At 45.6% G+C, this 26,102-nt stretch overlaps 1 protein-coding gene across 1 annotated transcript; it reads left to right on the top strand.

Moving 5' to 3' along the window:
- Nucleotides 1-281: 281 nt before the first annotated feature.
- HECA (hdc homolog, cell cycle regulator) lies at nucleotides 282-23,801 on the top strand. Its single transcript, XM_075413929.1, has 4 exons — nucleotides 282-573; nucleotides 14,647-15,687; nucleotides 18,918-19,072; nucleotides 22,431-23,801. Exons 1-4 carry the CDS (start codon nucleotides 330-332, stop codon nucleotides 22,593-22,595), a joined length of 1,605 nt encoding a protein of 534 aa, XP_075270044.1. The 5' UTR covers nucleotides 282-329; the 3' UTR covers nucleotides 22,596-23,801.
- The last annotated feature ends 2,301 nt before the right edge of the window (nucleotides 23,802-26,102 follow it).

Below are 26,102 nucleotides of genomic sequence, written 5' to 3'. Positions count from 1 at the left end.
GCGGGAGCGCGGGTCCCCCCCTCCCGTTAGGCCCCTCCCGCTCCCCCCGCCCGGCTCAGGCTCGGCCCCAGCCCCCCCCTCCCCGCCTCAACGCGCTCCGCTTCCCGCTGCCGCCAGCGCCCGCGCCTGCTCCGGGAGGCAGCGGGACACGCCTTTCGCCCTCCCCGTCCCGGCCCCCCCGGGCCCCGCCGCCCACCGCGGGCGCGGCGCAGCGCGGCCGCCGCGGCCCCGCCATGAGCCGGAGGTAGCGGCGGTGGCGCCTTCCGCAGCCGCCGCCGCCCGCCCGCCCGCCCTCCCTCCGCGCCGCGGCGGCGGCGGCCGGGCCCGCGATGCCGAACCAGAAGGGCGGCAAGGGCAAGAAGAACAAGCGCGCCAACAGCAGCGGCGACGAGCAGGAGAACGGGGCGGCGGCGGGCGGAGGAGCCGCGGCGGCGGCGGCGGCGGGCGGCGGCGCGGCGGGCGGCGGCGGCGGAGCCGGAGCGGCGGCGGGCGGCGGCGGCGGCGGCGGGGCGGGCGGCGGAGCGGGCGGCGGAGCGGCCGCGGGCGGCGCGGCGCCCGGAGACGTCAGGAGCGGTGAGCGGCGGGCGGCGGGCCGGGCCCCGCGGCCTCCTTCCTTCCCTCCCTGCCTGCCGTGGCGCAGGCGGCGGCCGGCGACGGGGCCCGGGGCCCTGCGTGGCGGCGGCTGCCGCCGGGATCTCCCGGGGCGGCGGGGCTGCCCGCCGGGGTGTCCCCGCCCGGTGACCCGCCGGAGGGCGGTGGCGGCGGGCCCGGCCGCGGGGCAGAGCGCGTCCCCGGGGGCGGGCGAGAGGGGGGCGCGGCGCCCGCCGGCTCCGGCCGCGTCCCGGCTTGTTCGGTGCCGGGGTGAAAAACCCCGACTTGATTTGATCCCGATCAGAAATGGAGCGGTGCTCTTCGGTCCGTATTTTGCCTGCCGTGCCGGGGCGGCTGGGTTTGCCCGGGCGATGCGCTCGCTTTCCATCGACCATTTCATGGTGCCGGGGGTGGGGGGGTCGGGTGTGGGTCCGGAGCGGCGCCGGGGAGGTGTTTCCTTGCAGAAACTCGCCTCGCTCGCCAGCTTTGGAGACGGTCTGGCTGCAGAGTGATGTTTCAGGCTAAAATTAAAGGTAGGCTAGGGTTTTACGACGCTTTTTTGCGAAGCCAAATAACGCCCACATCTTGGGTCTGCTGCTGGATTCACCAGCCGAGGCGGGCGCAGAGTCCCCGCGCTTGACTTTTTTGCCCTCCCGAGCTGGGCTTCAGCTTTTCGCTCCCCGTGCTTTGGAAACGGTGGGAGGGTAGCGACAACTGGTTTTGTACTTTGTGGCGGCAGTTGTGCCTGGCTGCTGCTCGCCAAAGGTAGTTCCAAGAATCTTACTTCGGTTTTCAAGATGTCTGATTCCCCTGGGTTATTTAATGGAAACTTTTCCTTAGAAATATTAGCAATTAGTTACGAATCACTTCAGCTCACAAGGCCTTTGCCAGACTGCTTTTATAGCAGTATTACTTACTCCAGAGAATCACAGAGAATGCTCAGCATTTCCTTTTTGGATTTTTTTTTTTCTTTTTGACTGTTTGTTCTAAGTGTGTGAACAAGTTGGGGGGGGGGGGGAAAGATAGATTAGCAGGAGTTAGAGAATTTCTAGAGTGTTTTTGTCATGAGTTTAGTCCGGTGATGTAGTATGTACGACACCGGCTTTGCAGGTGGTGTCTCATAGGTGACACTGTTGGCTGGTGTTTAGTTGTTGAGGTGGGGAAAAACGTTGTTTCCCAGTGTTTTCCGTCAGGCACAAGTGAAAGCAGGGATGCGTTTCTGGTGAGGCTGTTTCGCGTGGGGATGATGAAGTGTCGGTCCTCGTGCAGGTGCCGCCGAAGGTGATGCCAGTGGCCACCGGCAGCGGTGCAGCTTGCTGACTGGACAGGTTGTCAGTCTTCTGTGGCTGTGAGACTGCATGTCCCAGGCACCTTACGTATCCTTCCTCTGCGCTTCCTCAGAAGCTGGGGCCGCCTTTTCCGACAGCTAACCGGAGATGCTGCTTTATTGTCTGTCCCTGCTTCCATGTCACTTCATCAGTCAGAATCATCCTCTACTCTTTTGTCAAATTCCACCCCCAACCCCCCCTTTTTTTTTTCCCTCACAACAGAGGTACAATGACGGCTTTGGCATTTGCTCGAAGTGCCTGGTCAGCATGCCTGATCTTTGCCTTGACAGGATCATATCTTTCATTTCGGGTAATCGTAAAGGCTGGAGGGGTAGATGTGGTATCTAGCTTTCTTTTACGTTGGCTGCTGCCTATCAGATAATCCTGAGCTGGAAGTCTCATAAATTGTATTCTCACTGATAAGTCCAAAGCTTTCAACAGTTTTGGTTTGGGAGATGAAAAGAGAAACTGCTCCTGCCATGCTGCAGAGCTGGGAATCCAGCTCTCGCGTGCGAGTAAAAGATTAGGTGATGATAATGGATTCCCCCAAGTCTCCAAACCCGGTGAATCTGAAATGAAGCTGTGTAGTACAGCCAGGGCCTTGGGGGCAAATATCCCATTACCAGACTCGAGATGTTTGTAGGAGGCCGTGTACTTACAGTTACTTGATCACTGAGCAGTTTAGGGAGGACACGGCCTGATGCAGTGAGTTGCGAGGTTAATAGAGCTCTGCCGTACGCAGTCAACTCTCGATTATTCATGGGAGATTATCTGGGTTGTGGATTAAGTGTGCTGGGTGGAGGGAAGCTCTTCGCTGTGCTGCTTCTGGGCCGTGGAGCTGCATGCTGTGACTCGTCCTGTCCAGGCTCGCCGGTCCTGTGGGTCCCTCGTCCCTGGGCTCGCTCTTCTCCCCTGCATCGTCCCTGGGTGTTGCTGTAGAGTAATTTGCATGTGTCTGGTATTATCGCTCTCTGACTCTATCTTTACCCTGGAAAAGCAGTAGACGATCATAACAACATCCTGTTTTCTTTCGTTAATGCAACAAGACAGAAGTATGCAGAGGTGAAAGCAGCAGATTTAATAATTGCAAAATTAAGATTGTCTGGGCAAACCTTGGCTTTGCATCATGATGTTGGTATGACAGTCTAGTTACGTGGTCCCTTCAGGACCCTGCTTCATTCAGGGAAGGGATACTGATTCAGATATTTTTTTTTTAAGTCTTCACAGCTCATTATGTGGTCCAGGTGTTGTTTCTGCCCCCCATCCACGTGCCATAATGAAACAGAATTTTTAATTTCCTCTGGGCTTCTCCATGCAGCTCTGACTTCTGGTGCCATGTGATACAGAACTGTTGTTACAGCACCCACCCCTTTACAGTGGCAAGATGTTGTTCCCTTTTACGTTTTGATGAACTTAGCTTCAGTCCCTGCACAATTTTCCCTCAAAGCGTCGGTCAGTTTTTGGCATGATGATTGAGAAATGCAGGCTGATTTTTCCCCTGCCCCAAGAGGGCATTTGTTTATGCTTTTTTATTTTGGTGGTATTTTAATTTTTGCATGTTCAGAGCTCAAACTGCAGTCAAAGTGTTCTAGACTCCCACGTGGGAATCGAGAAGGTGGAGAGCATAACCACTGACGAGATGTGATGGCTCTTCTCCATCGTGCACTGTAGCTTTTCAGCAGGTGTTGGGATGATACCCGCAAGGAGGATCCACGTTCTGTAGCTGTGCCTTCCTTTCCTGCCTCTTCCATAAGACTGAGCAGGAATTCTGTATATGCGACGGCCTGATTTAACAGTATCACAGTGCACGGAGAAGCTGAAGTGTGATGTCCCAGAAAGCCTCATTTCTTAGATTCCTTGTCTTCAGAGTGGTTGAGTGATATTCCTAATAAATTTTTAGATTTCTAGCTAGTTTTCTGGGTTAGTTTTCTGAGCCAAAATGGAAGATCTGAACTGTCATCATGTACAATTACCCCAGCAGCTCCGTGGGGTTGTGCGTACCCCACTGATTCCAGCCCTGTGGATTACCACTGTTCCCAACGGCAGTAGTTGGCTGCCTTCATCTGCAGACATAGAGCAAGTGTGAGGGCACAAGATGTTTTGTGGGTACTTTGCCCTGAGCAGTACAAAAGGAAAATACACAGGGTTTACTTCAGATCTGAGGCCTCTGAGTGACAAATTCACTCTCCGTTTCTGCCTTGCTGAGCCTGGGCGCTTTTACGCCGTCAGCTCCAGCCGTTTTATCCCTTTATCCTATAAACTTCTCCATCTGCTCTCCACGTAGAGTTGTTTCTGACCCTAAAATTCTTTCTTCCATCCATTTCCTTTGCCTTGTTTCCATTCTTGGCCTGATTGTCCAATAGACCCAAGTCGTCTTCCTCCTCTTGATGGTTGCTGTTTTAGCATCTTGCTGCTTCATCCGCTTGTCACTCTAGTCTCTCCAGCGTTGGTGCTATGAGAAGATGAGAGAAAAGGAGAAGCTTGCTCTCCTTATGCTTGCTTTTCTCCTGTAACATAGACTTTGTTACAGCCAGCTAAATTAAACTAAAAAAATATGGTGTAGCTGTCTCTATATCACTCTTGTACAGTTTTTTGGCCACCTGTTTTAAGACCATACTTTTTCCCCTCCAGCATAGGTGAGCCCTTGAACTACATAAGTGGCAGCGCTGGCGACTGGTGGGTTGTCAGATGGAGCTGCCAGAGGTCAGCTTTGTACAGGATCCCCGGGCGTGAGAGTCCTTGGGGGGTGAAAAAGCTGTGGGGGAGCCGGTGGAGGTGGTCACTGTGGGTCTTGCTGGAGCGTGGTTTCCCAGGGGTGGTCGCTGGGGGTCTCGCTGGAGCCTGGTATCGCAGGGGTGGAGTTTGTGCCACGGCAGCGGCGGGGCTGTGCGAGCTGAGCCCACCGCCCTATCCGGGCTCTGAACTTGTCTGGAGTTACCTGGGTTTAAAATGGCCAGCTGTGCTTTTGCTCACCTGGGTTTTGCAAATTCATAAGACTGATTTACCTTCAAATAAAAATGCTAATGTCGGACTGGCGTATGAAGAAGAAAATCAGTCAGCACGACAGTGACTAATGTATTGAAAGCTGTAACGGGCCAACAATTAAGATTAAAAAAAAAAAAATTATATCCTGCAGGTGGGATAGTTAAAGAGGGCCAGAAAATTTGTCAGTGCAATATTTAATTTAAAAATGTATTTTTAGAGCATGAATGGCCATAGTATTTAAGCACGGATTAATAATTTGCTGTCAGATGTTCCCTGCTGCATATAACATCCAATTCCAGTTTGGCCCTCTAGTGATGTTCAGTATTGGCACCTTCTCATAACTTAGCTTGAGGGAGTCCCGTTGATATCAGTGAGACCACCTGGAAAATTAAGTTTCTGTTCTGTTGCAGTGACTACAGGATTTAACACCTATTCATTTTCTAAAGGAAAACCATTTTGCTTCATAATTCCGTTGAGTTCGTCTAACTGCAGAAATCAATTGAATGCAGATTTCACTGTCTCTTATCAATGCAAATCGGGTTCGAAAGGACTTTCATGTTCATTTTGGGATTTTTAAAATTATGCAATTACATGCTTTTGTAGCAAATGCAATTCATGTTCTGCGAATCTTTGCAAATGGAATGATGTCTATGGTATTACTGAATAAAACAAATAGTACCGTTTCGTGCAAGCAAGTACACACCCATTTAACTTTTTTTAACAGTTATTTGCTATCAGAATGGTTATCGGTGCCCTGACGGCATTCTGTGTTCATGTGATTAGTCATTTGCTCAAGTGTAGCGCTTGCATGACTAAGGGTTAGGCTTGATGTTTGTTAGGTTTCATATGAGGAAATACAGTTTTTGAACTGATTGCTTTACTTCGTCTGTACTCATCCCGTATCTTTCTCCCAGTGATCTAACAAGTGGTGACAAAACGATTTCTAGTCCTTGGAGACATTTGTAAGTTTTCTTCAGCCTCACTTGCAGCCTTGCATATTGAGATGTCCTTTGGTATTAAAGTACTGTGATGACTGGCAGACATCCATCCTTCTCTGCTTTTCTTCCCGCAGCGTACGTCAGGGAAAAAAATAGAGGTAAACCTTGCATCCAGCTCAGGGTAAAATACTTCAGCTAATCTTCAAGGTGTCTAAATGACAACAGTGTTAGTAGGATGTGGGCTTTCTTTAAACAGTTTTGATATAAATTCAAATAATTTCAAAGAGGCCTCTCGAAGCAGTCGAAGCAGTAATCTAGTCACTGGAGTGGGTAATTCCGTTTTGAAAGCTTGCGGGACTTTGAGTGGAGCACTGGCATTTCCTGGTAGACTTCAGCGACGTTTGTTATGAGAGCATGCACTTTAACCTTCATCTCTTTCTCTCTCTCTCTCCTGCAATGGTAGAGTCTATGGGTCCTCCTTCCAGGCCTTGAGGGGGATGCTGCTGCTGTTCCTGTCTTGAATGCCTCCTGGGAGAGGAGGTATCTTCGATCGGAGCCTGGCTGTTGAGTGTGCCTGGCGCTCCCCGTCTCCACTTCTGTGCCACCGACACACGTCTTGGGAGCTGTGGACCATCGAGGTCCCTGCCAGAGACGGCCACAGGGGCAGGGCTGGGAGCCAGCATGGCGTGGCAAGGGAGAAGTCTGTTGGAACTGACAGCTCAGGAGCTGCTGTCTTGCAGAGATGCTGGGTGCAGTGGCGAGGGTGACTGCGTCTCCTGTGTCCCACCAAGTTTCTGCCAGCTTCTTTGGCCTTTAGTGTGGGAAATAAAAATACTGTCTGTCATACTGAAACTCAGGAAGGAGAGGGGACTGGGTCTGGTGGCTAGCTGGCTCTGAGTCTGGGCAAGTGCAGCCTGCAGTGTTTACATCTGTGCTTGGTATTAGGGCATCTACTGCTTGCCACAGTTATCTCTCTGTTCCCAGCAGGAGTTGGAATTTGCCATTGAAAACTTGCTAGAGCGGATGCATGAAGTCTACTTCAGTTAATGTGATGTGTGTTTGTTGCAGCACCAGGGTTAGTTTTCTTTAACATTTTGGGGTATTAAAAACTGTTGGGAGGGTACAGTGGGAGAATTTAATCATGGAAATGCTTTTCCGTGATGATGATTCATGTGTGGACACTGCAGCAGCCCATGTTCAAAACACGTTAATGCCCACCAGTCTGGAGGTAGTCACTAATCTCTGCATTTACCATGATAGAGGTCACCGGAAAAATCCACCCACAGAGTTGTTCTCTGTGTTTGGATGACAGGTATTAAATGGAAAGAAGTTGACTAAGTTGGCTAGATGGTAAATGCACAGATTATGGTGACTTCTGCAAGACTGTGTGAATTCTCATGGTGGGTTTCAGCGGCGTAGGCAGTTGGTCCAGCTTGGAGCACAGATGGCTGTGTAAGCAAACCGCAAAACTACTGTGCACATGTAAGTGCCCATCCTCCTTAGTTTGTTACAGTTTTGCTCTTGACTTTGTGGGTTACTTTGGTGAGGTGATGGCCAAGCTGGGAGTGGGCGGTTGAGTGAGAGCCACAGGTAGTTGACTCTGTCACGTGCTAATTGCCGATTTCATAAACAGGCACTAGCGCTGACTGTGCTCTGAGTTAGAAGGTGTTAACATGGCAGGTATGAATTAAGCCTTCATGATTTCTGTGGCATCTTCCCACTGCTGTGTGGTTGCTAGACCTTTGTAAATTTTTTTTTTTGTGAAGAGACTCCCTTGGAGGCCAGACATAAAGTCAGTGTAAGTGAAGTGCATGGAGGTGGTTCTAGCACCTGCTGAGTGCTCCAGGGGTCCTGTCATCTGAATTTCTAGGCGAACTGCAGTTTAGCAGCTCCAAATTACCTGAAATCTTTTCCAGGGAAAAATGATCACTTCGTGTGACTACTTGCCTAATAGAACCAGTGACATCTTACACATGGGGTAAGCGTGCCACGGAGATCCAGACTGCTAACGGCTTCATTCCCTCTAAGTCGCTTCTGAGCAGAAGTATTGACTGCAGCTACTTGGTCCTTGGGAGTAGCATTGAGCTCCAGACTGGCACAGGAGTGTCCGTATGTCGGTGCTTACATGTGGAGAGCTATCAGCTAGACTCCCATTGCGATGGGGGGTTGTCTGGAACCAGTGGCTCTCCGAGGTGGGTGTCATGCCAGCCCGAGCTCTGCCCATGGCTCACTGCAGATGGACTGCCAGTGTTGGCTGCTCTTTCCAGGAATGTAAGAGGAGTCTCGTGACACAGAAGAAAGCCTGTGTTTTAGGTGGCTCACCAGGTACTGCTGTCTTGTTTTTTTCCCCTCCCTTCTGCAGAATGACTGGAAACTTTCATCCTGATCAGTCTGCAAAGGTTGCTTAACAAGTTTTGGAGAGACATCAGTCATCATCAGAGAGTGTTATCAATACAAGCCGTGAGCCGAGGTGTTTTGAAAGGCTTCTCTTACTGTTTGTCGACTGTTACTTCTTGTTGTGGCTACACAGAAGATCCAAGCCTGCCATTTGGATCCACTTGCGAAACATTTTTTCCCGTTGCATTCTTCCTGCTGCATTCAGGCTCTTAGGAACGTGACTGATCTTTTCTGGATTGCGGTATTGTTTGTACTGTTTAACCAGTTATGTATGTGGCAATACCATTTTGTCACATCTTCGTAATCTTTTGAATATTAGATTGTATTCCAGGGTTCACCAAAGCAAATGCATTGGACAATTAATACAAATTTTGTGTTCAGTCTGTTTTGTTGTTGTGGTGGTGGTTTATTTTCTACAGCTGCATTACAGTATTAGCCCGATAATGTTGCATGACTTCAATTAAAATAAAGCTCTGCTGATGGCAGAGGAAATTCAGAAGATTTGTGCAGATGGTTGGTAGGGAGTAGCCTTCCACAGAAATGACTCAGCTCTGGTTCAGGCTGGCAGAGTGAACAATTCCTAGCTGTGCAGGGCTGTGAAGGGAGCACTGTTCATGGCAAAGCGGTGGCAGAGGTTAAAGCGCTTGATTTGCAAAGTGTATGTCCCACGGGTGCCCTTTCTGGCCTAGGTAATGTGCTGGCAACTAAATTGACCTTGGCACAGACAATGAGATGCTAGAGTAATGGTGGGCCAAAAAAAAAGCTGTAGTAAGTGTCTTGCAGCTGATCCAGTGCCAAGACCTTACCTTTTTTTTTTTTGATAATTTCTTTTTCCAGATCCGTAACAACCTACTGTCGCCTAAGAGTTGTTTTCAGGCAACAGTAGGGCTGCCTCTTCCAACAGCCGCCCCGCTTCTCCCTCCTCTGCCCCCAGCCCACGTGCTTAACACCCTGCTTGAGCTTTACCAGCGATCCGAAGGCTGCAGTGAGCTGAAACCTATGCTGAGGAGTACAGGACATAATTATCTGTTTCTGTCCACCGACTGAAAAGCTCTGGTGCTTGACACAATGGATAATGTGGGAACATGGAGGGGGAAGAGCAAATTTTGCCTTAGGCATCTGCATTGAAGACTTAGAACAAATGAGAGCAGTCAGAAAACTGAAGCCATGGAGTCATTGTATTTGGCTTGCTGAGTGCATCTTTGGTTTTATGATGGGTGTGTAAACAGAAGTAAACAACATTCTCTTCCATTTACTTCACCAGAGGGAGGTTCCTCAGGCAGCTGTTGTTCTGCTGCTTTCGTTTGGGTGGTGAAATGGGAAGGGTGGTCTTCATATACCCTCTTTCTTTTTTGTTAAAATGTAGAAACCGGTTAAACGTGGGGTTTTTGTTGAAGGAGTTTTATCACAACTGTCTGTTCCTATTCCTGGCTTTTATTGATGTTTATAAACCTAAGTGGAAAAACTGAGAAAAAGGCAAACACCCAAACCAGCTTCCTTGCAGTCTTCCATCATGTTCTTGTTTTTGAAAGAGCAGTTAATTTTATGGTGGTTCTGTCAAAGGTAAAACATAACCTTGTTTAAATAATGAGCTATCATTGCTTATATGTGCATTTGTTTGGAATATTGTATGTTATTTCTGTTTTGGAAGACATTTATGTGCTGCTGCTTGCACCTATTTTCAGAATGCCTGATCAAAATCACTACAGTGGAATATGAGAAAACATTTATGTTTTTAGGTGGAGACATAACTTCTTGAAAGAAGCAGCTTGCAATTGCAGTTGCAGCTTGGCAGCCTGTCTAGCAGCCGTGTACTTGTGTCTAAATGTTGATGCTGTTCTGCTACCCCAAACTGCACGCTGTCTTGTTTTGTTCTCTTTGGCTGTGGAAACAGCCTTGAAACTGCGAGGTAAAATAGAGGCACTTTTGTGGTCATTTAGGCATTCTTTCAGAAGGGTCTGCTGGGAGAATGGATGCTGCTCTGATACCTGGTAATATTTCCTTTTTCCTGAAGTTTCATAACTTTGAAAGTTTCCAAATTTATGAAGACTTCATAACTTTGGAAAGCAGAAATTTGTTGAGCTATTAGCTACTTGGAAGCAAATTACATTTAGGTGACAAACCAGCTTGGGGCTGCAGGTGTGGATGGGCAGTTTGGCCATGTGAATTTCTACTTGCTCCTCTATATTGTCTCTCTTGACAGTAATTGTCATATTGTTACCATAAAACGTTAATATGGTGATTCTAGCTCTGACTTTTTGAAGAATGATCTCAAAATGCATTTCTAATTAAAGGAAGATAGAAGAGCTTGATAACAAGAATTTTTAAAGTTTTGTAATTCTGTAGTAAGTGCTTTGTCTCATTTATAAAACAATGATTAAATAATCCAGAGCACTTTCAAGGGCGTGAATTGATGGGAAGACCTCTTCACATATGCTGATGTGGCTCCCATACTAAGTGATGGGAATGCTGGCTCTTTCACTCCTGAGGCATATCTGTTGCTGTGAACTGGGGAAGTTGCACAAAAAAGTGCTTTGTTTTCTGTTTCTTATGTATTCTTTATCTAGGGACATGTGGCATGATTATGTGTGGCAGGAGACGTGAATGGAGAGAAGTCTGCAAGGGATGTTCAGTCCTGCACAGTCTGTTCTGCACAGATAGACCTACTGGAATTTGAAATATTAGACAGAGCCCAGAGTTGGCTTGAGGTTTCTATATGCTTTTCAGGTAGTGGAGTTTTCTGCTTTCTTAAATATGGGGATACTACAGAAATGGTAGGGCTTTCTACTGAGACAACTTTCATTAGCCATTCTGGGGTCTTGAGTTTCTGTTGTGGAAATACTGCAGCTGTTTTACTGAGGCCTTCTCCAGATCAGCAGACTTCGTAATAACAAACCTGTATCCGTGAAAGCAGGTGCCTTGACTGGCATGGCATTAACTTTGCTGTGGAGCATGGCAACATGACAGAGAGAGCTGCTGGTTTACTGGAGTATTCCCTGTGCTGCTACGGTGATGGTAGTGAAATGTCAGGTTTGTCCTTGGAAGAAATAAGCAGGGACCGGCTTCTCCTCTTAGCAATGATGCTGTCCAGAGCGATCTCAGTGCCACTTTTTAAGAATTCACTGGAGTTTTTTGCGGGGGCAAAGGCTCTTGTTCACTCTGTTGCTTTGCTCCGGCTGCTTTAGCACTGCTTTTGCTTTGGTGATTATGTGACCAGCCAATTCACGCTCAGGAGATAGAAGGGCAGATGAGAGAATGTCTGAAAACTTTGTTGTCATCTAGTTGACTGAAATGTCAAAAAAGACATCGCTGTCCAAAGCTTGAAGCTTTTTCTTGCTCATAGTTATGCTGTGTGGGAAGTTCCTCAGGTAATCTGGCATCTGTAGGTTCTCAAGGAGAAGCCAGAGGAGATCCCATTCCACAGTCCTTCTGTTGATCAACCAGTGAAAACGGGCAAAAATTTTTTGAAAAGCACCCTTATAGTAGCCTCTAGACACACAGTACACAATCATAATCAAATAATTGTGGACACATTCTGTGGAATACACAGGCTGTGGTGTTTGTTTTCTGTATTTCAGCCACTTATTTTATTAATTCAGTTTTTTGTCCACATAATGAAGAGGCTGTAAACTTCTCAGGGGGCTGGTTTTGCATCCCAAACCAGAACCACATTCAAAGGCTAATCAAGGAAATGCTTTTCTGTTTTAGTCGGTTAACTATGCCAGTATGGATGAACAAGTATAAAGTCGTTCTTCTAAAGTGGAGATCTCTAGACTTGTCTATATAGTAACTTTCTCGGCTGTCAGCTATAATTATACCTGTGACTGTTAGAACATTTACACTCTGAAACATAGGGGGAGTGTAAGTGGATTTTTGGCATGTTTTTTCTTCCTACCTCCTGGCAGCACTGGAAAGGAAGTTGTACCAAAATAGATGAACACAGGAAATGCATGAGTGATATCTGTTCGTATTGGTACCTCTGGTATCTTGCTGCACATCTGACTTGTGATGATTTGCCTTTAACGGTTTCAGTTTAACTGGCTGCTCTGAGATGATTTTCTTAAGGATGCTAGAATCGTAAACTATGCTTTCAAACTCTAAAGATAGTGGAAGAGTGACTGACAATGAAGAAAAACTTTGCAGAGGTGCTTGGTGTTGCATAGTGTGACTTGAATCAAAGTCTGGGAGAACAGGTGGGGGAGCCCTGTGAATTGGTAAGCTGACAGTCTTTTTTCCAGAGCAGATAAGTTATCATTCACTTTTGCTCTTGGCCAGAGACTTAATAATACATGGTAAAAAAAGAGAAAAATTAGTCATTGGTAGCTAGTAATATTCATGCTTCTCAAAGACATCTCAAAACCTGCATGTTCTCAGTGGGCTTTACAGAGACCCGAGACAATTAGTAAGAATGTGTCACGTGTATAGAAGGAACTTCCGAAGAGTCCCAAGCAAATGCCTCTCTTATCTCTGTTCTCTCCACTTTGGTAATTTGTTTTTAATGACTGAACAAGTCTGTATTTTGGAATGAAATAGGCTTTTGTTTTTTTGCTTTAAGAGGACATTTCTGGGAATGTGCTTTGCTTGCAGTTTGTAGTCTAGTCCCCGAAGGAAAGGTATTGCAGAAAATTCTCTTTGCAACTGTGCCGCTTCTGACATTTGAAATGGAGGCAGGCAGATGAGGTGAAGAATCGGGGCATCTTCTGGGGAACGGCTCGGGAAAAATTTCCTCTTGCTCTTTGTGCCCATCTCTTCTGGGTAAATGCATCTGAAGAGCTGCTGTAATCTTGAATTTTCTGAAGGTAACCTTGAAGATTTTGTTTGTTTGTTTATTTATAGCTTTTTCACAAAAACTCTTTGGAGAGGAGCAAACCCACTAGTATGGCAAAGATCTGTTGTTGTAAAGCATCTGGTTTGTGTGTTGCTGCTGTAGGAGATGTGATGATGGTTAGCGTGTCTCTTACTGAAAGTCTGAGTAGAAGTGAACATAGTGGCGTAAAACCTATCCACCCGCTGCAAATTACGTTGTATCGTTTGTGCTAGCAGTGACAAGAACAGGATTAAAAGCAATGCAGCAGAGTGTGTTTTTTCCCCTCTGCTTATACCAGATAGAAATTTGAAGTCCTAAGGAGAAAACCCCTGGATCACAGCAGCCTCTCTCCGCGAGGCTTGGCGTGCCTCTTCGGCAAGTCCTGGAGCTCTGGCCGGGGCTGGGGAACTGCGGGGAGCAGTTTGCTCTGGTTCGCGCGGGGTGAGGCAGCACTTGACCGCGGAAGACCCTGAAGAAAGAAGGCTGCTAGTGTTTGAACGCAGCAACGCCGAGGTGAAGAGGCAGCCTGCCAGCCCTGCTGGAGCAGTATTTTTGTGGTGAAGTGGAGGAAGTAGGAAGTCAGAAATACAGAGGGGAAATATTTGTAATACTTTAGTAAGCATCTGAAAACTGCGTAATTAGAAACTCTTAAGATCCAACAGAAACTCTAACTGAAAATTTCCTGTCCTTTCTGTGCCTCCCAGCTGCAACTGAGCGGCCAGAAACGGGAGTCGTGGGTAGTCTGCGGTACTTTGGTGAGGGAGGGGAAGACGTCACGGGTCCGTAAATGCAGCACAATTTTGTAGAGCGGTTTTGTGTAGAAGCTGATACTGTTGCAGGGAGAGGACTGAAATAAACTGTTCTTTGCTCAAGGATATAGCAAAGGCTGCTACTTTGCTGATAAAAGACCACGTGGCATGTGGGGTTTTATGACCTGTCTGTGTCACAGAACTATTTGGTTTGTGAAATTTAGCTACCCAGGAGGTCAGTGGTGATGGTACAGTCTGTATTTGCCCGAGCGACGTAATGAAGGCCCTCCTTTCTCTGCTAGGAACATAGGCTGTTTGTCTCCGCTTTTCAAAGTCCTCTGCTACCTCCTCCTCTCCCTAGCTGTTGTCTCTTGCTTAGTCCCAAAGAAAAGATTGATTCCTGCCTCCCCCTGTGATCGCAAAGCCAGGCTGTATTGCCGCCTTGTTTTTCAAACAAATATGTCTGTGCGTTCTCCCTATGTTGCCTCTCAGGCTTCAAAGCAGCCCTCCAGAAATATCCACAAAGCTTTCTCCTTACTGCTTAAGGCCTTGCAACGATATCTGCAAACTCTTGGGGAGGGCTAGTGCTTCTGAGGTGCTTTGGCTTTGAATATTAAACAAACTGTAATGTCATTTTGTTTCTTTATTCCCTCATTTCTGTGTCTCCTTTCATGTACTTAACTTTTTTTGGCAAAGACTGTTTTTGCCCTGACCCAGGGCTAGTGCTTGTGGGCCCTTTGATAATACGGATCATGAGTAAGAGCTCACATAGGTATTTGGGACGATGTTTAAAGAAGTCTTGCAGTAAGTGGGCCGTGACGTTATTAACATATCTGTTTAATCTTCCACAGAAGCCCCTTGTGCTACTCCATTGATCTGTAGCTTTGGAAGGCCAGTGGACCTGGAGAAGGATGACTACCAGAAGGTTATATGCAACAACGAGCATTGCCCGTACAGCACCTGGATGCACCTTCAGTGCTTCTACGAGTGGGAGAGCAGCATTCTCGTCCAGTTCAATTGCATTGGCAGAGCCAGGAGCTGGAACGAAAAGCAGTGTCGCCAAAACATGTGGACAAAGAAGGGATATGATCTGGCTTTTCGTTTTTGCTCCTGTCGGTGTGGGCAGGGTCATTTAAAGAAGGACACTGACTGGTACCAGGTGAAGCGAATGCAGGATGACAAGAAGAAAAAATCAGTGTTGGAGAAGAGCACGGGAAGGTCGATGGCGGAGTCGGCAGAGGAGGCCAAGAAGGGCAGGCCGGCCAACAAGCCGCAGAAAAGCTTGAGTCATGATCTCCAGCGACGGCACTCGATGGACAGGCAGAACTCCCAGGAGAAGGGCGTCATGGGCGGCAGCTACGCAGTTCGTTCGCCTTGCGTCTCTCCCGGCCAGTCCCCGCCGACTGGCTACTCCATTCTTGCCCCCACGCATTTCAGCGGCCCTCGTTCCTCTCGGTACTTAGGAGAGTTTTTGAAGAACGCCATTCACCTGGAGCCCCATAAGAAGAACATGGCCGGTGGGGGCATGTTCAGGAACGCGCATTTTGAATACGGGGCAGCTGGTTTGCAGGCACATAGATCAGGACACTTCGATGCCCCTGTGCAGTTTTTGAGAAGGCTCGATCTATCTGAGCTGCTTACTCACATCCCCAGGCATAAATTGAATACTTTCCATGTGCGGATGGAAGATGATGCCCAGGTGGGCCAAGGGGAGGACCTTCGGAAGTTTATCCTTGCTGCTCTTAGTGCCAGCCACAGGAACGTTGTAAACTGTGCGCTATGCCACAGGGCGCTGCCAGTGTTTGAACAGTTTCCGCTGGTGGACGGGACCCTGTTCCTTAGCCCATCGAGACACGATGAGATTGAATATGATGTTCCCTGTCACCTTCAAGGTACAGGTTGTCTGTCAGTCATGCTAGGTTTCATTAAATGATGGAACTGCCTTCTGTGCCCCGTTCCCCCTCCCCCCCCCCCATTACAGATTTTCATCCCGATTCTGTATCTTTAAGCAGTTCTGTAAAGCTTGAAGTCTCATCCAAATTAATCGCATGGATCAGATTGAAACACTTAGAGGGAGTTACAAAAAGCAAATGCTGTGTAGAAAGATCCATGCCTTGTGTTTGGATTTATAACGAAGAGATTTCCCACCTGGTTTCTAGGTAGACCATGGGCAGGTTTTCCAGCCACTCCGTTCTGCAGCGTCTGCGTGCTGGTTTATCTGTTGTGAGGTTTACTCCAAGATACACATCAACCTTTTAAACAACCTTTTAAATTTAAGCCTGCTGTGCTGCAGCGTGGGTGAAAGTTATATTTGTACCACTGGTGAGATGAGATGCCTCTCGTGCTTTCAGACTGGAGAATATCAGTTTTGTTTCATAGCAAACTATTTTTTTTTTTTTTTTTTTTACTATGAAAAGGACTATAGTCTGGCCTATGTTAACACTGGCCTGGAGATTTTGGGCATAGTAAAAGTAAGCTTTTAGTACGGTGGGTTGAAGCAGCAAGGGTGTAGTGGGGTATTTAGAGTTACTTCCAAACTCCCCCCTGTTTAGACTGCGCCCTGGTGATGTCCCAGCTCTGAGCTGAGTAGAGACCAAGGCATGTATTACTTTTCTCCTCCTAGAAAAACAAATGGATATGGGCTATGATGAGCTTCAGCTCTTCTGAAAGCTGTACCCCAAAGTAAGCGATGGAGGTGGTACATGGCAAAACACGCCTGTGCTGCAGCCAGCATGGCAAAAATAAGTCAGAGAAAGTATTTTGTAGTAGTTTGGTGTTCAAAACCATAGAATTGTATGTTGAAAAGGGTGTTGAGAAGGCATTAAAGAGAGGTATTTTGACCTTTCAGTTTCCTTCCTATCAGCAAAATTTGTTGTATCCCATGCATGGTCATAATATGTGTTATGTAACATTCCTTTGCTCAACAGACTTTGTATTTGTGGTTTTTTTCCTTCCTTAAATCACTGTGCACTAAGTCACTAAGCTGTATTCATGCTAACATTATTGCTTCTGTCTTGCCTAATGTACCTTAAGGAGAAATAGTGATAGGCAGACATACAAGCTAAAAAATCTCCAGGATAAACAGAATATACATATGTGGGGTAACAATGCTTATTTGCTTTTGTGGGGAGGCACACACAATGTGCTTCTGATTTTTATCAGTACTGATAGGTGCTTTAGCAATAGTGAAACTCGTCACTTATTAACGTTTGACACTAAGAATGAAACTCTGCAATTTTTTTTTTTAATTAATTGCTCCTTACCCATTGGAAGATACATCTGAAAAGCTTGCTTAGATAAGATGCTGTGAATCAGTAATTGTTAAAATTTTTACCTCCTTGTGCTGGGTAACAGGGTTTATTACCAGAAGTATGCTTTGAAATGAGATTAAACTTTCAAGGTGCTGTTCCAGGGTGCTGTTTTCTCTTCAGTACAGAAAATCACTTCTTTTATTTCAGGCATGTTTAAGACATTAGATGCCTCATTTCCTGTATAACAAGGATCCTGAATATTCGGTGGTGGGAGAATGCAGTCACTTTGGGATATGGTTTAGCAGGCTTGGTGGTGTTGGGTGGTTGGTTGGACTTAATGATCTTAGAGGTCTTTTCCAACCTTAATAATTCTATGATTCTATGAACAGTACAGAACTTCAGATGGGGAAAAGCATTTTATCTTCCTGCACAACACAAAACTTCTGTGCATGGAATTATTCAGACGTCTCCAATCTCGAGTGTTCACTTTAGGAACAGGGTTTATTATATTTGCACTTTAGTCTCATCACATTTTCTAGAGCCAAACATGGCAGCATGGAATAATTTTTGCCAGCTCATACTAGCAACTTTATTTTTAATATATATTTTAAGAAAAATCTGTTTTTTCTTCTCATTTTTCTAAAATAGTTGGCTTAAAAAACAAACCAAGTTAAAAACCAAGCCATTAGTTTTGAAAGTGTCTGGTGTGGACAAATCATAAATTGTTAATATTTTATTCCGTTTTATCTAGTGGAGGTGCAAGATGCATGTGTTCATTAAATTACAGGTTGTGATGCGTTCAGTACTTTGGTGCTAAAAAGCACAAGTTGCAATCCAAAATAAACACAAGTTATATGCAGTCCTGTTTTGTAGCTGATCTGTAGCTGCACTACTTAGCTTTGTCTTATATAGCAGTGCAAAATATGGTATATTACAGAATTAGTGTCAGCCCACTTCTAATAGCCAACTGTGAAACTACAGATCAGTTCAGTCACTACAAATGGGCCATAAGCTAGATGCCAGAGCTTTGTAATTTGTGTAATTGTTTTTTGTTTTGTGTGAAATTTGCGTCTTGGATTTTGCATTGGTGAGTTTAGTCACATTTATGCAGAGAAAAAGTTTCATTTTCAAGTCTGAACTGCTTGATTTTTTTAATACAAAACATTTCAATGTAACTCAGGTTTTGAAAGTCATTGTGCATACCAAGCCTAAGGTCACGGCAGAGCTCGATGGATTAGCAGTTCTGAATGGCATGTTAAAGTCTGTGTATGTGTAATATATAATCTTTTAAAATATACTTACTGTTAATGAATGGTCAGGAAAAAGTACATGAAAGAAAATTGCTCTTCTGGCTGTTGCTTTTTTTCCATGAGGAATATTCGGTCCTTAGCTCCCTCTTTGCTGGAAGATTTTGGCAAGTGGTTAAATGAATCTGTACCCAGCTTGCTAATAAGCTTCAACACTTCTCCACTTATTCTGTCAGGTGAGGATGAAGCGAGGGCACAATCCTGGTTTTGGAAACACTGCAGCTGATCGTATAGCTCACCCTGGCATCTGTTCAGGGAGCTTCAGCAACTCCTTTTATAAAATATTTTGCTAAAGTCTACTAGCAAATGGAGGAAGGGAGGGTGGGCAGGGTGATGACTAATATCTGAATTTTGCATCCATGGAAAGTAGCCTTAGTCAAGCCCTATGTATTTCCAATAGAGAAACATTTTTTACTTTATCATTCACCCTTTAAGGAAAAAAAAAAAAGAGAAAGATTTAGCGAGGTGTGATTTGTATCACTAAAGGGCAGATAACACATGTCAGGAAATGTCTGTTTTAATCTTCTGTTCTAGTCTCCTAAAGAAGTTCTTTCCTATCCACAGGAAGGCTTATGCACCTCTATGCTGTTTGTGTAGACTGCTTAGAAGGGGTTCACAAAATTATCTGCATTAAGTGCAAGTCCCGATGGGATGGAAGCTGGCATCAGCTGGGAACTATGTATACCTACGATATTCTGGCAGCGTCTCCCTGTTGTCAGGTTAGTACTGTACGTAAAGAAGACTCATAAAGTGAATTTCCAACTGATGATATGCAAAACCAATGTTTGTGTTTCTCTTCTCACTTCTCTTCTTTCATCCTGCTCTTCCAGCCTTATGAGTACAATACAAGAAAGCTGACCGAATCCCCTTTGTCTTAACTTATGAGCCACAAAGGCCGATAGCTAGACAAAAACCAATGCAATGGTCAATGGTTAACTCTGATGTTTTTAAATAAAGCCCTTTTAAATGCATTCACAGTTAAATCTGCTGTTTAGGATGATCGCTAGCAAGTATGTTTAGCATCAGATATAATTCCAGTAGTATTTTAATAACAGTTGCACATTTTGAGCAGATGTTTCATGTATTCAGGGTTCTTTTAGTTGCTTGAATTATGTTTTCTCTGAAGATAATTGTAGCAAAAAAAGCCAAGGGAGCATAAAAGTCTAAAGTGTCTTTGTGCTTGGCGATTACCCAGCTCACCTTAATCTTTGCTGTGACTGGCTCTGGCGGTGGTTCTCCACCACCGCCTGGAGCAGCTTCATTTCCACTAGATGCTCAACTCGCCTGTACCTGAGGTGAGAAAGATCCAAGGCCTGGGGTTACTCCAGAGTAGACGTGTGCCCGAGACAGCAGGGTCGTCAGCATCCAAGAGAATTGTCCATGTGATGGGCAGAGCACTTTTGTTGTGTAGGCAGGGAATGACAGCCGTGGAAAAAGCTTTTGTCTGGGAGTGGCTCAGTGGTCTGCTTGGGAGACCGTTATTTTTAATTTTTAAAATTTATTTTAAATTTAGCATATTTACCAAAATGTGTTGCTCAAAAGACACATGGTGTTGCTGCTACTGGATAAAATGGCATTGATAACAATTAGAACTAAAACCATATATTACCTGCAAATTTGGTGCTTCTTGAGATTGTAACGTTTTTTTTTTTTTAAATAGGGACTTTTAAAGATAAAACACTGATGCTGACTTGCTAGCTCTGTAAAAGCCAGGAAATTTTAATCTGAATTGCTTCTGTTGAATGTACAAGACAAGAACTAAGGTGTCATTATACGAGAATCTTAATTATATGATTAATGGACACTGTGACAGTACATGGTGAGTGGTAGAACTGACTATGAAATCATTAGCTGCAGTGAGCATGATTGCCAGATAATGCGCATTGTTGTTTCACCGTGATTGCTACAGATGATTCTGTGCATACAGAGCAATGACATTTAAATATGGTATGTAATTAACTCAGAATTGTCTTGCTAATTTCTATTTTGAATAATTTCATACCTTATTTCTAAATATTTAATTATACATCATAAGTGTGCGTGTAGGATAATGAGGTGCAGCCACTGTCAGGTTACTAGCAGATAGCTGAGGTGCTGGACAATAGCAAGGGGGGAAACAATACTTTGGTTAAGAAAATCATACAAATCCATGCCCTTCTAGATTGTGTATCTTAGAATTTCTGCTTTTCAAGCAGAGCAGATGGCTGTGGAGCGGACGGTTTGTTTGTTTTTGAGTCGTGTCTCAACAGTAATAGTACTTTAACAAGTTCTTCCTCTCCTCATCCCAGGAAAATTCCTTAAATCCAGTTTGCCATAGGAAATAATTTTTTGCTCTTTTCAAAAAAGAGCTGAAGCTGTCATTAGCCTGTTGGGCTGCGAGGTTAAGCTATGGTACAGCTCGGGCCGTTGCTGCTCACAGAATCACAGAATGGTAGGGGTTGGAAGGGACCTCTGTGGGTCATCTAGTCCAACCCTCCTGCCGAAGCAGGGTCACCTACAGCAGGCTGCACAGGACCTTGTCCAGGCGGGGCTTGAATATCTCCAGAGAAGGAGACTCCACAACCTCCCTGGGCAGCCTGTTCCAGTGCTCCGTCACCCTCAGAGGGAAGAAGTTCTTCCTCATGTTCAGACGGAACTTCTTGTGCTTCAGTTTGTGCCCATTGCCCCTTGTCCTGTTGCTGGGCACCACTGAAAAGAGCTTGGCCCCATCCTCCTGACACCAACCCTTCAGATATTTGTAAGCATTTATAAGGTCCCCTCACAGCCTTCTCTTCTTCAGGCTGAACAAGCCCAGCTCCCTCAGCCTCTCCTCATAGGAGAGATGTTCCAGTCCCCTCATCATCCTCGTAGCCTTCCGCTGGACTCTCTCCAGTAGCTCTTCATCTTTCTTGAAGTGGGGAGCCCAGAACTGGACACAGTACTCCAGATGGGGCCTCACTAGGGCAGTGTAGAGGGGAAGGAGAACCTCCCTCAGCCTGCTGGCCACACTCTTCTTGATGCACCCCAGGATCCCATTGGCTTTCTTGGCAGCCAGGGCACCCTGCTGGCTCATGGTTAACCTTTCATCCACCAGGACACCCAGGTCCCTCTCGGCAGAGCAGCTCTCCAGCAGGTCCGCCCTAAGCCTGTACTGATGCATGGGGCTGATCCTCCCCAGGTGCAGGAACCTGCACTTGCTCTTGTTGAACCTCATCAGGTTCCTCTCTGCTCGTTTGCCATCTGTACGCTTAAACTCCTTTACGGTCTCAAATCCCTTCTGCTTCTCTTGGGTATTTCAAATGGCCTGCTGAGCTTTCACACTGCCTGTTGCTTTCTCTACATCCAATGGGCTGGGTTTCTCGGCTAGATTTCTTCCGAAGACTTACTTTTTCTTGTTACTGCTGAACGTTACTAGCTCTGTCTGTCCTCACCCTTGACCTTTAATAATTTCTCATATCCACCCCGTTAATGTTGGTGCTTTCTCAGCTGGATTTTGTAGAATAGTTTGTGTGCTTGAAGTGATGTTTAGTTTGTATAACCTGATATCTATTATAAATGTTTAAACAGATACTTAAAGTGCTGTGCTGATAAAGTAGATTGAGTTATACATTTGTTAAGGCAAAAGATTAAATTGCTGATACATTTCATAGACAGATCATGTTCAAATGGCAGCCTAAGCGGTTGAATTGCATGGCGCAAATGTAAAATTTCTCTCTTCGCTTTGGGGCTTCACTTATGATTTATTGAGACAGCACTTCGTGTGCTGGGGGTTGAGGAATTGGTTCAGAGATTAGTCAACAATCGTGTGTGTACGCACACTTTGAAATTCTCTACCTCCCGTCAGTCCAGGTGGCAGGTAGCTTACTCTCCGGAATTTGGTGGTGGTATTCCGTGTGAAAACCTTTGCGTATGCCTGCGAGTTCCCAGTCCAGGTGAGGAGTGTCCTTGCCAGCGGGTCCTGTTGCTGCCGGTTTCCTGGCTTACCCCCTCTCCTGCTGGGGCGGGCAGGGCTGGGGGCTGCCTGTGATGCTCTCTTTTCCAGAGGCGAGTCTGGTAATTTCAAAAGGGTTTCTTTGTTTGTTTCTTTGTTTTTTACAGGCTCGACTGAACTGTAAGCACTGTGGGAAGCCAGTAATAGATGTACGGATTGGCATGCAGTATTTCTCTGAATACAGCAACGTCCAGCAGTGTCCTCACTGTGGAAACCTAGACTACCACTTCGTGAAGCCATTTTCTTCATTTAAAGTTTTGGAGGCTTATTGATGAAAGCTTTGCTTTAGTAATAGCTATTTTATGGGTATTTCAACTTTATTACATATCTTTTTATAGGATTCATTCTGTGATGAAATTTAATTTCTTTTCTAACTGAAAGAGCAGCTTCTTTGTCTGTGTACATATTAATATGTATATATACATGTTGTTAAAACCAGAATCCCCCTGACAAGATCTCTGTGAAGGTTGGAGGCAAGCCAATTTAATGGCCTTTGAATATATCCTGAGTGCGGGGTAAAGTTCAGCTAAAAATGATTCGGTTTCATTTTTTTGTATAATTGTAATACAGTTTATAGGAAGGGTGTGCGGGGAGACATACAGGACATAGAAATATGTCCAGTTGTAAAGTGGGTAATTGTGTAGGGTTGTTGTCCCTCCAGCTTGGTGGAAAAGGGAAATCCCTAGAAAGAAACCGTCCTTTTACTGCTGAAGTCATTTAGCCTTTCGCATCGGTTCCCGTGGGCGCAGGAGCTGGCCCCGTGCTGCCAGTCGCCTCAGCAGGCTTTCTTTCAGATTTCCCGAGATGGGGTGAGCTAAGGTATCGTGACAAGTGAATGTAAATGTATGCCAGAAAATGCAATCTTGAAATGAATTCTTTTTTTTGGCATAGCGTCTTCCTGCCTTGTGCGTTTGGTGTGCGTTGCCCTTACTGACGGGTCGTACGGCAATAGTGCTGCTTCCACCGGGGCTGTCGTGTGCCCACCCGGGTCATCTGCTCATACCAAAACAAGCTGGAGATCTTAAAATGCTTTATTTAGAGGTGTTTCTTCACAGACGTTTTAGGGAAGGAACAGGCTGGGCTGAATGGGGATGTGGTTGTATGTGTCTGCTGGGGCTGAGGCTTTGCTGCCTGCTGCAGACTGGAGCGACTGGTGTGGAAGAAGGACCTAGAAGTGGGATCTGGGCCGTCACACCTGTAAGAGCTGAGAGGTACTCAGAACAAAACATGGCATTGCTTTTTAAAACAATTAATTGCTGCACCTTTTTCAAAATTGTGTAAACTCCAGGATCTAAAAGCTTGGAGACTTTTTGAGAAAGTGGACTTCGCGTATTTACTTTCTCCATGCCTCTGTGCTGTACATAATAGACCATGCATTAGGCAGTGAATTTGTTTCAGAGGGCTTGGCCCCGTCGACTCTGCAGTTGTTGTTTCTTGGGTTCCTGTTTTGCCCTTCCTTAAATAAAATTTTTAAAATAGGTTGTAATCTCTTGCTTGGTTTCTCAAGCCGGTTGAGGTTAAGGGGAGCCGGGTTTATTTTTTTGCTTTTCTCCATAGTGTTTTTATGGAGTGTTTGTCTGCTTGAGAGGTGTAGGTTTTGTTTCTGTTTACGAGGTGAGATTATTTTTTGTTTCTTCTGAAGTTTTTTTGGTTTCCCAAATTAGAATCTTTTTAAAGAGTGTATCTGTTGAAATCATGATCCTGAAAATGGCCCTGATACTCTGCTACCCTGGGAAAGAAAACAAAAAAGTCAGAAGCCAAAAAAGCGTTTCTTATGCTGGACTGAGACTTATGCTTTCTGCTAAGTTAAGAAACTAGTGTGCACACAAAGCTCAAACTGAATATCTATGTTTCTGTGTGCATAAAAATGCCAAGTTCACAGTTTTATTTCCTGGTTGTCTTCACTGCAGAATTAGCTCCTTTCAGCATTAGCCACTCTTGGAGTAATGCTCAAGCTGCACAGAGCAGGTGGCACAGGTGACTTACTTGAGTGGTAATTTTCTTAGAAGCCAGCCAGTTCACGCTAATAGTTTTCCTGTCTGGACTGTCTATCTCATATGGTTACACTGGTGATCTGCTGCTGGTCTGAACAACGATTTTAGCAGCCTGTGGTAGCCTTCATCACTGGCGCTCCCTGCCTCCTGTCCTCACTCGTGGGCTTGGTTTTGGGTCTGGAGCACATCCTTGGGGTTTTGTGCAGTTGTTCCCTGTTTGTGCACTTCTAACACTGTCCTGGTGTGGCTACCACAAACCAAGTCACAGTGGGACCAGCACTGTAACCATTGCCCATAGGAGCAGGAGCTGGCCCAGGCGTACCAGGCTGGAGAAGGTGTCTAGCAGATAAAACCTGGCTAGATGGGCAGTGTAGCCTTTCCTTATGGAGAACAATCAAATTATAATTTGAATTAACTCCTCAGAGAGGATGAGCCCTTTAGCTTCGGTGGTGTGTTGAGCAACCTGATGGAGTTGGGGTGGCTAACAAGGTTTGGAGTTGCGTTGCCTGGCGAAACCAGACCAGATAGACAACAGCTAGACTGTTCCAGCAGCCTGAAATCACAGCAAAGACAAAGCTCCAGTAATGAGAAAAAGTAAAGGATACATCTGTTACTGTGGTGATGGATCTTGAGTGCCAGTCACTCATGCCACGAGTCTCGGGTATTAATTCCCACATAGGCTGCATGGCATTGTGGACCCATTTTTTTGTGCACTCGGCAAAGGGAGGTGTCTCTGTACAACGCACGTGGTAGGGGAGAAGTGGGATCTGGAGCCCTTCTAAATAGTTTTCACTTGCTTTCCCTAGAGTAGCTTAATTTATAATTCTGTTCTTCAGGTACTTAGATGCCTCTCCAGACATGTATGTGTGACAATCAAGAATGAGTAGAAGTGGAAAAAAGGATGTTTGGCTAGCTTTAAAAACACAAGTGTATGAAAGGTTGTACAGTGTAGTCAAGTCAAAACCAAGAATGCAACAGACTGAGAAAGTGGGAAGGGGAAATCATATTTGAAGTCTTAACAGTGACAAGAAGTTACGTACAAATCTGTCCAAGAAAACAATTTAGTTCTTAGTCAGCTTTTCCTTTTAATTCTGCTGTTAAGTGAGTCCTACGTACTGCTTGAGGAAATGCCTATTTTCTTGCAAAACACATCTCTCGACTGGAGGCTAGCAGTACATGTAGCACTATAAAAATGATCCACGATGGAAACCAGCTGAGCTGCAGAAAGATTCCTCTGAACTTTCACTCCAAAGTAAATTGTCCCTAATTTGTAGAGAATGCTTTCCCTGCTTCTTGCTGGTACTGAAAACTCGTCTTGGGTTACTGCAACATGCGGTATTTTCTGTAACGTGCATCAGATTCCAGTCAAGCACTGAGGCCACCCTTTGGCCATGAGAGTTTCAGCTGGGTTTTGCATGAGGAGGAAGGCAGAGGTAACTTCTTTGGGACCTAATGGCTACTTAAGAGGTTAAACTAGACTGTGGTTGGTTTGCTGTCATCTGTCTTGACAAGCACTGGAAGTAGTCATGAGCTTTTAAATGTGTCGAAAGGGAAATGATTTCCCTAGCTAGGGAGCTGCTTGCTTTGCTTGTTTGGCTAAAGTTTACTCTCCATTACCTTTCATTTTTCTGATGCTGTGTGTTCTTTTGAATCTGGCCTGTGGTCAGATTAAATTGTGCCTGAAATGTGTTTTGTAAATGAGAATACAATCTTCTGGATTTGGAGGCTCATTCTACTCTTCTTAAGTGCACGATACTCCTCGTGATAGGAATAGGAGTTGCATGT

The sequence above is a fragment of the Opisthocomus hoazin genome, chromosome 2 (genome assembly GCF_030867145.1).
Source record: "Opisthocomus hoazin isolate bOpiHoa1 chromosome 2, bOpiHoa1.hap1, whole genome shotgun sequence".
In the NCBI taxonomy this organism is placed as follows: Eukaryota; Metazoa; Chordata; class Aves; order Opisthocomiformes; family Opisthocomidae; genus Opisthocomus; species Opisthocomus hoazin.
This window is presented reverse-complemented; position numbering and strand designations above follow the sequence as displayed.

Excerpts from the sequence above, each read along its gene's own strand:
- HECA (XM_075413929.1), top strand. The coding sequence starts at position 330 with ATGCCGAACCAGAAGGGCGGCAAGGGCAAGAAGAACAAGCGCGCCAAC. Across the intron at positions 15,688-18,917 it reads TGTTCCCTGTCACCTTCAAG|GAAGGCTTATGCACCTCTAT; the intron begins GTACAGGTTGTC and ends TCCTATCCACAG. Across the intron at positions 19,073-22,430 it reads CAGCGTCTCCCTGTTGTCAG|GCTCGACTGAACTGTAAGCA; the intron begins GTTAGTACTGTA and ends TGTTTTTTACAG.